General features: G+C 38.0%; 2 protein-coding genes across 10 annotated transcripts in view; one reads left to right on the forward strand and one right to left on the reverse strand.

Moving 5' to 3' along the window:
* Positions 1–781: 781 nt before the first annotated feature.
* On the forward strand, positions 782–7589 carry LOC107687216 (mitochondrial basic amino acids transporter-like; the record flags this gene model as incomplete). The annotated part of the gene is made up of 3 exons (XM_016484455.1): positions 782–862; positions 2466–2549; positions 5641–7589. Coding segments are annotated over 3 exons (912 nt in total), but the record flags the coding sequence as incomplete, so codon positions are not given.
* Positions 7590–8334: 745 nt separating this feature from the next.
* fancm (FA complementation group M) overlaps positions 8335–13069 on the reverse strand; it is a 51998-nt gene continuing 47263 nt past the window's right edge. For 4 of the 9 annotated variants that reach the window (XM_016484435.1, XM_016484436.1, XM_016484434.1 and 1 more), the window contains 2 exons: positions 10868–11210; positions 8542–8659 (listed from right to left, as the gene is read on the reverse strand). In XM_016484435.1, coding sequence (XP_016339921.1) covers positions 8548–8659; positions 10868–11210 — 455 coding nt within the window. In that variant the 3' untranslated portion in view covers positions 8542–8547. Of the gene's footprint in view, positions 8660–10867; positions 11211–13069 lie in introns of all 9 variants that reach the window. The other 5 variants (XM_016484440.1, XM_016484437.1, XM_016484438.1 and 2 more) reach the window with 3 other exon arrangements.

Below are 13069 nucleotides of genomic sequence, written 5' to 3' on the forward strand. Positions count from 1 at the left end.
CTGATTCTCTTAGTATTTCTGTCTTGTTTTCTAGTATAAATATCTAAACATTCTTCAATCAAGATGCATTTACTTGAACTGCCTTTAACTGAAAATTGAGTGTTTACTATTGTCCTTTTGCATTGACACTATTTAATACTGTAAAGCTGCTTTGACACAATCTGTATTATTAAAACCGCTATATAAATAAAGGTGACTTGACAAGTGACTTAAGATAATTGTCTTGTTTTCATAAAAAAAAAAAAAAAATCAAAATTGTTAGTTTTAGCTTAAAAAAAGCAAAAATATCTGCCAATGGGGCAAGAAAAATAATCTTGTTTAGCCTTTGAATTAAGATTATTTTTCTTAACCCCACTAGCAGATATTTTTGCTTGTTTTAAGCTAAAACTAACAAAATTGTAATTTTTTCAGAAAACAAGACATATCTTAAGTCATGTTACTTGTCAAGTAAATGCATCCTGATTGAAGAATGTTTAGATATTTATACTAGAAAACCAGACAGAAATACTAAGAGAATCAGTTTTCGCAGTGTGATAAGAACTGAAGATGAGAACCTGAGAAGCATGAAGACGTCTGTGAGATAGTTTTGCAGTCTGCAGATGATGATCGTGTGATGTTTACATCGATTGGTCAAACAGCTCTTGCCTCATGCATGAATGACGCAGGTGTCTTTCATTCGCACGGGTCAAGGCTGAAGAGCTGACCTCAGACTCATAGCTCAAACACATTGCATCAGTCGCTTGCAGCTCTGACACGTTCCTAATCATGCTGACGGTGTTCGAACAGTCTGAACTCACTCTCAGGTGTTCATGTTTCAGGAGCCGCAGGTGTGCTGGTCGGACATCCGTTTGATACGGTCAAGGTACGTCTGCTTTGACTAAACCAGTAAAAATCAGCAGAACTACTGACTGAAAGGTTCTTTGAGGAACCAAAAATGCTTCTTCTACACTCTTAAAAATAAAGGCCCTTTATCGGTGGTTCCATGAAGAACCCTCAACATGCATGGAACCTTAAGATTCTTTATAGCAGAAAAAAAGCTCTTTAGATTTGTAAAATGTTATTTTAAAAAATTAAGAAAAATGGTTTTTAAGACTTTTTTCGCTGAAAGGTTCTTTGGGGAAGCATATACGTGAGCCTGCAGCACAAAAGCAGTCATAAGTCGCTGGGGTATATTTGTAGCAATAGCCAACAATACATTGTATGGGACAAAATTATACATTTTTCATTTATGCCAAAAATCATTAGGATATTAAGTAAAGATCATGTTCCATGAAGATATTTTGTACATTTCCTACCGTAAATATATCAAAACTTAATTTTTGATTAGTAATATGCATTGCTAAGAACTTCATTTGAACAACTTTAAAGACGATTTTCTCAATATTTAGATTTTTAGCATCATTGCTCCAGTCTTCAGTGTCACATGATCCTTCAGAAATCTTATTCTAATTCAATCTAATTCTAATATGCTGATTTGCTGCTCAAGAAACATTTCTTATTATCATTATCCTAACAAACCATACATCAATGGAAAGATTATTTATTCAGCTTCAGATGATGTATAAATCTCAGTTTCACAAAATTGACCCTGATGACTGGTTTTGTGCTCCAGGGTCACATATGCTTCTTCTATGGCATCACTGCAAAAACTGCTTTATTTTAAAGAGTGCATCTACTACTAAAGCTCATCTTAAACACCAAACGCATGTGCACAAATTGTCTTACAAAGTCAGTCACGTTTGTCAGATTCTGCATTCACGGTTTGACAAATAGCCATCTATTAGATTGTATAATCAATTAAAATCTAATTAAAATGATAAATGGCTTTAATATTTCAATGTTTTAGCTTGAGGGTTGTATGTTCCTGTGCAAGAACAGATTGTACGCATTTATTGAAATGAATGCGATGTGTTACTTTGGATAAAAGCAGCCATCGAATGCCTAAATGCGTATTAACCCTGATCAAGACGCATGCCTTTAGATGATATACCTGCATTAAAAAGCATCAGCTGAGAGACAGAATGCTCAGACTGTATTGTGTTGAGTATTATGGTCTGTTATTGTCATTAGTTGCATGTGTGTGTTTCTGTGAGCCGCTGCCGTAAAACTAACACTTTTCTAAAACCCAGAGTGTTTTTTGTACTTAAAGGCAAAGGGCAAGATACGTCTTGCCTTGGTGCCTTTGTTCTGATCACGAGTTCACAGCTGAAGGGTCTTTTACAGCAAAAGTGTCACTTTTTTGTAGATGAGAGCGAGGCTGTTACACTGGCCGCTCGGAGGTTAACCTCGTAAGTAAAGCCCGGGTCCGTTCCTCTCTTTCCATTGGACTGGAATCTTATTGAATATGGTCAAACATCAGCTCTAGATTCATTCACTTCTGTGTGATTTCTGCTGTGTTTTTCCATCTCAACCATCACTCGTGGCCTGATCACAGCAGGTTTAATGGGAAAAATTCCATTTTCTAGGTGAGACTGCAGGTTCAGAGCGTGGACAAGCCCTTGTACCGCGGCACGTATCACTGCTTCCAGTCCATCGTCCGTCAGGAATCGGTGAGTAGGATTAATGACGAGAGATCCTTATGACGTCTTTGAAAGCTCAACAGGCTGGTTTTGCACTGATCTCACAGACAAGACAAAAACTGATCATACACTGCAAAAAAAAAAAAAAGCTTATCTTACTTAGTATTTTTGTCTTGTTTCTAAATATCAAAAAATTCTTAAATTAAGATGTAGGGGCTGCCCCCTAATAGAAGAGGCTTCGTTGACCAACATTTTTTTAGTCGCAGGAAAAAAAAAAAGGTAATACAGTGCATCCGGCAGGACGTCCAAACGCTCGCCTATCAATCATCCACCACAAATATGGCTTATCATCTGAAATAAGTATTAGCAACTTTACATGGCCGCTCAATCTAATGTTAAGCTAGAGGAATGTCCACTATTCAAGTGTCTGTGTGGAAGCTGAACATTAGCGCTCACTGCAGGAGGCGCCGGTGCGTCACTTGCTCTTAAAATACTCCGTAATTTTTGCTCATACAGATAAGAGTAATACATCTTTCAAATCTGTAAAGACTCTGTGTTTATTTGTGTGCACTCACAATAACAACAAATCACGCTTTCGTGAAATAATGAAAGCGAACAGGATGCGCTTTCTGCCGTCTCGGTCTCTGTGAACTTGAGCGCGAAACTCCGTGTATATCTTTGCCTTACAGACATTAAAATATATCTATAGAGTGAAATGTCTACTTTCAAATGAACCAATTCAAACGGAAAACAAATATTCTCAGAATATGTAATCCATGTGAAACATGCAGACGCATCCACTACTGTGGAGACGACGAGTCAGTGTCGCCGACTTCATCTCTTAAACCGAGAACAAAGAAAGCACTAGTTTATCAGTGAATTATTAAAATGTTAATGCAGCCTCCTTACTGTTTTCCCCTGACACATTCATAATCATAGCTTCTGCGGTGCGCTGTGGCAAGCTTTATGTGTGCGCTTGAGCGCTTATTAGGCTATGAAGGCAATTAAAGGCTCATTATAATGATTTATTAATAAACGTGCGATTAGTCGACTAATGCTTAAAATGAACGACTACTAGTGACCAGAAAAATCCTTAGTCGAGGGCAGCCCTATTAAGATGCATTTACTTGGTAAGCAAAACAACTACTTAAAACAAGTAAAATTATATGCCAGTGGGGTAAGTAAAATTCTCTTGTTTTAAGAATATTTTACTTACACCACTGGCAGATAATTTTACTTGTTTACTAGAAACAAGACAAACATACTAAGATAAGCATTTTTTTTGCAGTGTATCAATAATTTTTATCTGATTTCTTGAAAAGAGAAAGTCATTTCAGAGGGGGAACTAATTTTGATGAAAAATTAAGACACTAAAAAAATTTAGCATCCATGGAATCTTCATATTGGATAAAAAAAAAAAAAGAAGTTTCCAAATGGGGATTTTCAGTGATGCCATAGAAGAACCATTTTTGGTTCCCCAAAGAACCTACAAGTGGACAGATCTAAAAGTGAAGAACATCTTAATAATCCAAAGAACCTTTTCCACTTTAAAGAATCTTGGAATGGAAAGTTTCCACGGATGTTAAAGGTTCATCTACACCAATAAAGAAACTTTATTTTTAAAAGTGTATAGTGGAAAATGGTTCTTTAGATCATTAAAATGTCCTTCACAGTAATAGTTCTTTAAACAACTGTTCACTGCAAGTTGCTTCATGAATTAATTAAGTGCTACATGAATGAATCAGATGATATTGATTTGATTAGAAGTGCATGTGCTCAAGGTTCAGTAACGCTGAGATAAATGTAAATATTAGTACCTTGGAGTAGCAATATGTGCTCTTAAAGTACTGCTATGCACTTTTAAAGGGGTAAATAAAATGCAAAGTTGTCTTATTAAAAATGAAAATTCTGCCATTAATTACTCACCCTCATGTCGTTCCAAACCTGTAAGACCTTTGTTCATCTTCAGAACACAAATTAAGATATTTTAAATGAATTCCAAGAGCTCTCTGACCCTGCATAGACAGCAAGGATCCTAACACGATCAAGGCTCAGAAACATAGCAAGGACATCATTAAAATAGTCCATGTGACATCAGGGGTTCAACTGTAACTTTACGAAGCTACAAGAATACTTTTTGTGCGCAAAGAAAACTAAAATAACGACATAGAATGAACGGAGTTCTTACGGGTTTGGAACGTCTTGAGGGCGAGTAATTAATGACAGAACTTTCATTTTTGGGTGAACTATCCCTTTAAGAGTTCTGCTCTTAATTTAAGACTTTCCATTTAAACATAAAAGTAAACCTCATATGCAAAGATAAAGTAAAAAGTTAAATCCACGATTTTAATCCTGGTTAGTGAAACCAAAAACGGTTCTACACTCTTAAAAATAAAAGTTCTTTATTGGTGGTTCCATGAAGAACCCTTAACATCCATAGAATCATTTTCACTTGTACAAAAATTTTTTTTTGAGGAAAAGGGTTCTTTAAATTTGTAGTATGCTATTTTAAAGATTAAGTAAAATGATTCTTTTAAGAACTGATCACTGAAAGGTTCTTTGGGGAACCAAAAATGGTTTTTCTATGGCATTACTGTGAAAACCACATTTTGGAAGCTTTGTTGTCAGGAGCGTACCATCTCCAGGAACACGAATTAATCAAACGATGCTGATTTGATTAGAAGTGCATGTGTTCGAGGTTCAGTAACGCTGAGATGTTTGACAGGCATGAACTCCAGGAGATACCCGAGACGTCAGGAACAAGCACGCGGAGCTAAATTTAGCACGGGGAACATCTATACTTGTCCGCAGGTGCAGAGACGAGGGGTTTTGGGTTCTCTAGACATTAACTCTTCACACCCAAAGATGTGAATTTAACTACCGCAAGGTGGAACTTGTTTCGTAAATGTGTTTCCATTGTAGTTTATGAGCATGTTTTCTTACCGGATAAGACATTTATCTCACTTAGTTGAGGGCATAAGTTTTTTATGCTCATTTTGAGAATTTAGGCACATCTTGGCGTTTCCATCCAGCATTTTTTTTTTATGCGATATTCCAAAATGCACATAAAAATAGGTGGATGTAAACATAGCTACTGTCTTTGTTTCTCGTTTGACTCCAGATGTTGGGCCTCTATAAGGGCATCGGCTCGCCCATGATGGGCCTGACCTTCATCAATGCCATCGTCTTCGGCATGCAGGGAAACGCCATGCGAGTGTTGGGCGCGGATACGCCTCTGCACCAGTTCCTAGCGGGCGCAGCGGCCGGATTCATCCAGTGTGTGATCTGCTGCCCGATGGAGCTGGCCAAGACCCGCATGCAGATGCAGGGAACGGGCGAGAAGAGCGCCTCCAGGAAGATGTACAGGAACTCTCTGGACTGCCTGATCCGCATCCACCGGAAGGAGGGAGTCCGAGGAATAAACCGAGGAATGGTGACCACCGTCATCCGCGAGACGCCTGGATTCGGCGTCTACTTCCTCGCCTACGATACGCTGACGCGCGCGCTGGGCTGCGACGCTGACGCCGACTACATCATTCCCAAGCTGCTCCTGGCGGGCGGCATGTCGGGAATGGCGTCCTGGATCTCTACTTATCCCGTGGATGTCATCAAGTCCCGCCTCCAGGCGGACGGAGTGGGCGGAGCCAACAGGTACGACGGCATCGTGGACTGCGTCCGTCAGAGCTGGCGGCGGGAAGGATGGAGAACTTTCACTCGAGGCCTGACCTCGACTCTCTTGAGAGCGTTTCCCGTCAATGCCACAACATTCGCCACCGTCACACTCTTCCTCATGTACATGCGCGAGAACGACGACAGCATGAAGGACTGCGAACCCATGCAGCCCAACCTGCAGCACAGCAGCCTGTGACTCGAGGATCTGAAGACTTGAATCTTCTTGAGATGGAAACCAGATTCACTGCCCCGATAAACCTCCTCCTGACTCCAGACTCTGTCTAATAAAGAGAAAAGGTCAGCGAACGCAAAGGCTGAACAATGACCTTACATTATCTTAACCACTTTATGTTTAAAGGACCGTACCGCTGAATTATTGGGATGAATGAGTGTCTACTGGGTTCGAGGATTCCCAGATCAGCATCTGTAGAAATGCCTGACGCTGATGAAGAACCAGAGCGACGTACCGCAGGAGATTTGGACATCGACGATGGGATCATTCTAAAACGCTTAACGTGGCTTAAAGACTGTTTTTGAAAGACCAAACTCAGTAAACCCATTAATAAAGCATACTAATTACAGCCAAGCAGATGAGCCCAGAATGCGAACGCAATGCGTTTAATTAGGTGTTGGAGCGTTTTCCTCCCATATAACATTATAAAGAAAACGCTTAACATGGCTTAATGCATTAAAGACAGTGTTTTTGAAAGACAAAACTCAGTAAACACATTATTAATAAAGCATACCATATACAGACAAGCAGAGCCTATAATAAAACAGTTTTAATGCATCCACATTGATGTTTTCCTATGGGAAGAAAACGCTTAACGTGTTATTAAACGCATTGTGTTCGTATCCTGGACTCATCTGCTTGTCTGTACATAGTATGATTTATTAATAACCTGTTTACAGAGTTAGGTCTTATAAAAACACCGTCTTAACTCATTAAGCCTTTTAGAATGTCTCTCAATAATCTCGTATGAGAGAACTGTGACACGTCTGCAAGTTATTTATCCCGTTCCCACACTGTCCAAAATAATGTGCAAAATTGTATCTTTAACGATACAACAGCGTGTGACTGGGACAGAACTGTTCAGGGGACAAATCTGTACCTTATTTACACCTAAAAGGTGAATATTATACAAGTCATAAGGCTTCAAGGTCATGGCTTCAGTTCCCAGGAAAAGCAAGAGCTGATGAAATGTAAATGTGTACTTTGAATGCAATGTAAGTCGCTTTAGATAAAAGTGTCTGCCAAATGCATAAAAGTAAATATTAGTACCTTAGAATAGCAATATGTGCGCTTAAAGTACTACTATGCACTTTTTAGGGGTAAATGAAGTGCAAAGTTGACTTCTGTTACAGTGGCAAGCTGTTACAACCCTATAAGTACAATTTTTGCACATTTTGTGTGTCAAGTACAAACTTTGACTTTCCATTTAGACATAAAAGTAAACCTTAAATGCAAAGTTGATTTCCCGATTTTAATCCTGATTAGTGAAACTAGATGAATGCAGGGACTCTCAGACCGCAAGATCTGCAGATGATCTTGAAAGACTGTTGGAGAAACGGTCACATGGTCCTACATGTTTACATACATAAGAGTCATTTTGTAATTGTTATTTAATCTTTACATGCACCTTAAACATGTGACTAGTTTCTGACATGCCTGTAATCGACATACTCCTGTATATACGATATATTTGCATCATTTGTTGTCGTTCTCCGGTATTTTTATGAATGTAAATACTATGAGGGATTTCATAGGCAGATTATTGATGACTGCTCATCAGTGTTTTTGATTCATGAAGCTCAAGGGAACAGCGTTACGCACAGATCAACAGTCACACACCTTCTACCCTTCAACATATTTGTCTCACAAAATATGGGGCATTTAAACGGTTAACTGTCTGACGATGAACTCAAACACTCATGAATGAATGTGAAGATAGCAGGTTACTCCTGAGTCTCCGCATGTTCAGACTGACTGGAACACACTACAGATTATATGATGGAGAGGAAGATCAGAGCCGTGATGAAGGTTCAGTGGAGAAGAGCGGCCTCTAGTGGCTCAAAACCACAAACAAACCTGATGATCTCAAACACACTGAAGGAGAAAAGAGACGAGCGGTTATCAAAAAGATGAAGCTCTTTTATTTCTCAAAGTAGTTCCTGCTCACACAGAGTCTCTATTACCTGTAAACATAAATAATTCAGAATTACCGTAACGGCAACATTCATAATCTGATGGGCAGAACTTTCCTAAACGGAAAACATTTACGTCACATAAAGGTACGATATAATCCTGATTATTCATAAAAATAAATCCATAATGCATTAAAGTGCTGAGTATAAGTTAGAGCTGGTTAGTCATGAGAGCCGAATCGCAGCTGTAGCGCAGACAGCGGTAAACATCCTCGGCTCTGGAGTGGCTCATGTGCGCAGATGCCTGCAGCTCGTCCACCGAACTGAAAAACAACAGAAACGCCTCAATCACGTCAAGACCGTAACCATGTCTGGAACAACTCTATATGTGACCCTGGAGCACAAAACCAGTCGTAAGGGTCACTTTTGTGAAATTTAGATTTATACATCATCTGAAAGCTGAATAAATAAGCTTTCCATTGATGTATGGTTTGTTAGGATAGGACAATATTTGGCTGAGATACAACTATTTGAAAATCTGGAATCTGAGGGTGCAAAAAAATCTAAATATTGAGAAAATCATCTTTAAAGTTGTTCAAATGAAGTTCTTAGCAATGCATATTACTAATCAAAAATTAAGTTTTGATATATTTACGGTAGGACATTTACTAAATATCTTCATGGAACATGATCTTTACTTAATATCCTAATGATTGTTGGCATAAAAGAAAAATGAATAATTTTGACCCATACAATGTATTGTTGGCTATTGCTACAAATATACGCCAGCGACTTAAGACTGCTTTTGTGCTGCAGGGACACACACACACACATACATATATATATATTAGTGCTGTCAAATGATTAATCATGATTAATCGCATACAAAATAAAAGTTTTTGTTTACATAATATATGTGTGTGTACTGTGTATATTTATTATGTATATATATAAATACACACACATGCATGTATATATTTCAGAAAAATGTTATATTTATATATTAAAAATATTTATAATATAAATTATATGAATATAAATATATGCATGTAAATACATGTAAACATTTAAAAAATATACACTATGTGTGTATTTATATATACATAATGAATATACAGTTTAATCACCATTCTATATTAATGAGCTGCTTTTATTAATGCACAGAGATCGGAGATTGCGCACAGAAACTTGCTGTCAATGCTGACTTTTATTAATAAAACAGCTATACTGAATCATGAATTGCTACACTATATTTCTCAGCAATGAGGGGGTAAAATCGCTGATTTTGAAGTAAAACTCACAGCTTCATTGTTTGTTGAGAGAGATGCACAGACTCAGGTAACTATCACACATGCAAATTCAATCTCTCTCTCTCTCTCGCTCAATCAATCAATCAATCAATCATAATAGCCATATTTGAGGGGAAAAGTTTATTTGTTTGCATCTCTGGATATAGCTGTCGGTTGACTAATATTAAATGATTTGCTACTTCATCTTACCTCACTCTCTTTCAACATTAAATTGACGTTTCGTGCTGAAAATCGTGCTTTGCTTCTGTGAACAGTAAAGCCCGCCTACTTTGATTTGATTGGCTATCTCAATTATTTTTGACATTGACGAGCGCTGTTAGACCGCTGAGCAGGCCAGGTGGAAAATGTCACTTTGAAACCTTTTTGTCATCCTAAAAAATAGGGATGTAACAATTCACTCAACTCACGATTCGATTCACTATTTTGATGTCACGTTTTGATTTTCTCACGATTTTTTTTTTTTAACAAAATGAGATTGAAGACATTATACAGTAAATGAAAAGGTGTCATTTGATTAGGCTATTGCTGCACGTTTCTTTGTGAAATTGAAATATAACAAAACTAAACTGAAATTTTAAAACAAACCCCAAATCAAATAAGTTACACAAATAAAATAAATCTCTTCATATAAACAAACTAAGGCTTTGTCTGAGCTCTTTCCATTTAAAATTACAGGCAACCACTGCATTTTAATCTTGATCCAAACAAAGATGCTGCATTCATGCAACACGAGCAGTTTTGAATCTAAATTAGACTTATAATTTCAAAATTTGAAGCAAAAACAGAATGCTCTGACTTTAGTTTTGTGAAACTATACATAAAACATATCTGAAGGAAACAGCAGACGAGCTGAATGAGATGCAGATCCACTCTCTGCCAGCAGGTGGCGCTTATGAACAGCAATGATACAGTGTTTCCTGGGTTACCACTGTAAACAAAGCAGAGCTGTGCTTATGAACAGTCAGTTCCCCTCAGAGATACATTCATATAAACTCCTACTCCAATTGTATCGCGATTTGCTAAGCATCTCAACCGATTTGAATCGTCACATATTTTAATTGATTTTCAACCGGCTCGTGGTTCATCGTTACATCCCTACTAAAAACAGAGCGCTGCGTAATGGAGTGCAGCAGATCAGTGCACAAGTTTCAGATATTGGGGGGACAGATTGGCCATTTCTAATTATTAGGGGGGGATATGGTGGTTACGGCCCTGACTCACATTAATAAAGCACACCTGCGGTTCAGGAGCATCAGGTGTGAATGAGCGCACCTGTTGATCATGTGACTGACGGAGCTGAAGTGATGGCACATGTTCAGCGCGCTGACGTAGCTCACGTGAGGCAGCGTCAGGTAGAACTGGAGAGCCTGCTGCCGGTGACCTTTGACCTCTAGGGGCACGCTGATGGCCTCACCTTTCCTTCGCTCCACCTGTGCGAGTTCGGTCAGTAGAGCGGCGGAGTCGTCTGGACCGTTGCTGACCAGCAGCCGCACGCCGGCCTTCACCAGCGCCGCCAGCGTCCCGTCGTAACAGCGGCTGCGCTGAAACACTCGCACCGTCTCGCCTGAGAACAACAGACGCACGCAGACGTCACGTGATCAGAACGACCATCTCAGGAACATTCACACAATCCGAAGAAAGAAAGATGAAACTAGGGATGCACGATATTATCGGAACGTTATCGGAATCGGCCGATAATGGCTTAAAATGTAAACATCGGCCACAATCAAAAAAAAAGATGAAACTAGGGATGCACGATATTATCGGAACGTTATCGGAATCGGCCGATAATGGCTTAAAATGTAAACATCAGCATCGGCCCATGAAAAATTATGCCAATATGTCCTGCCGATAAGATGAATAAATTACATGTGCTCAGGGTGTGCTAGCAATACAATCATGTCAGCAGTGTGGTCATTCTTGAAGCGAACTTTTGTCAAGAATGGTGATTAGATTCACTGTTTTGGATCGCCGTATTTAATCTGAGAAAGCAATTAAGCAAACACAGAATGACGCGTCTGGTGTGTGATAAGAGTCAACAGTCACTAGCATGTGCAGCAGCAGCGGGTCCTAATGCCCATCCGGTAAGGCCTTTTATTTACTTAGGGGGCGCTGTTGGCCTACTTGTATTAAAATGAAAGTAAAATACACAAATAACATTAAGATTGTGTTCGATTAAATAAAGCAGTAATTTATGTCATAAAATCATTAGTATGTTTTGATTTAAAGCTCAGAAGCTATAGCTTACATGAATAAAAATGACACTTGTAAATTAAATTATTTTTTATATATAGATTTATTCATTAATGTGTGATTTTTTTCCAAGCAGATTAAGAAAGACTCTTTTGCTTTAGACCATCTACATCTAAATGTAAAATTTTCAAATAAAATGTTACCTGCATCTGCCTGAAGAAAAAAAAATGCTGTAATTGGTTTATAGTTGATTTATAGTTATTTTCAAAGCTTTCAATGTACTCTTATTATAAAATAAGTTTTTTTTTTATTCTAGCAAGTAAGTTTTTGTTAAAAACTAACCAAAATGTAAAAAATAATTTGTTTATAATCTCTGCACAGGAGAGACTTGGTGTTTCAAAACAAAGGGAAATATATATCGGTATCTGCATCGGCTATTGACCAAAATTAGAAAATTTTCAAATAAAATGTTACCTGCATCTGCCTGAAGAAAAAAAAATGCTGTAATTGGTTTATAGTTGATTTATAGTTATTTTCAAAGCTTTCAATGTACTCTTATTATAAAATAAGTTTTTTTTTTATTCTAGCAAGTAAGTTTTTGTTAAAAACTAACCAAAATGTAAAAAATAATTTGTTTATAATCTCTGCACAGGAGAGACTTGGTGTTTTTTCCAAACAAAGGAAATATATCTGTATCGGCCAAAATGAGTTGAAAAATATCGGCATATCGGATAGGTGCAAAAATCCAATATCGTGCATCCCTAGATGAAACTGTCTGGTTTAAGCCAAAAGCTGTGTGTTTATAAGAAACAAATCCATCATTAAGACCTTTTGAACTAAAATCCGAGTCCATAATCCATAATAACATAGTGAAGAAGTGAAAAAGTCTATCTCCTGTTGTCTCTCATCAAAATCCAGCCACAGATTTGTTTAGAGCTGTTTAAGACGGCGGCCGAGAGAGCTCAATGCACTGCAAATGAAAAAACGCATGCAAATTAAGAAAACATCATCAATTTAACAACACACATGCTGCAAATGCTCACAACACCACCAAATAAAGACGCGCCGCAAATAGGCACAGACCACATCGGAAATGTTTAAGGGAACTGCAAACTGACGAACCTGGCTGAGAAATTTTTATTAATGTTTGCTCTGAAAGGTGAGATTTGTGTTTATTTTAACACCCTGATTATATGATTCCTTAGCTTTTTTTTTTTTTTTTTTGAATTT

This window comes from Sinocyclocheilus anshuiensis, unplaced genomic scaffold, assembly GCF_001515605.1.
Source record: "Sinocyclocheilus anshuiensis isolate Anshui unplaced genomic scaffold, SAMN03320099.WGS_v1.1 scaffold1569, whole genome shotgun sequence".
In the NCBI taxonomy this organism is placed as follows: Eukaryota; Metazoa; Chordata; class Actinopteri; order Cypriniformes; family Cyprinidae; genus Sinocyclocheilus; species Sinocyclocheilus anshuiensis.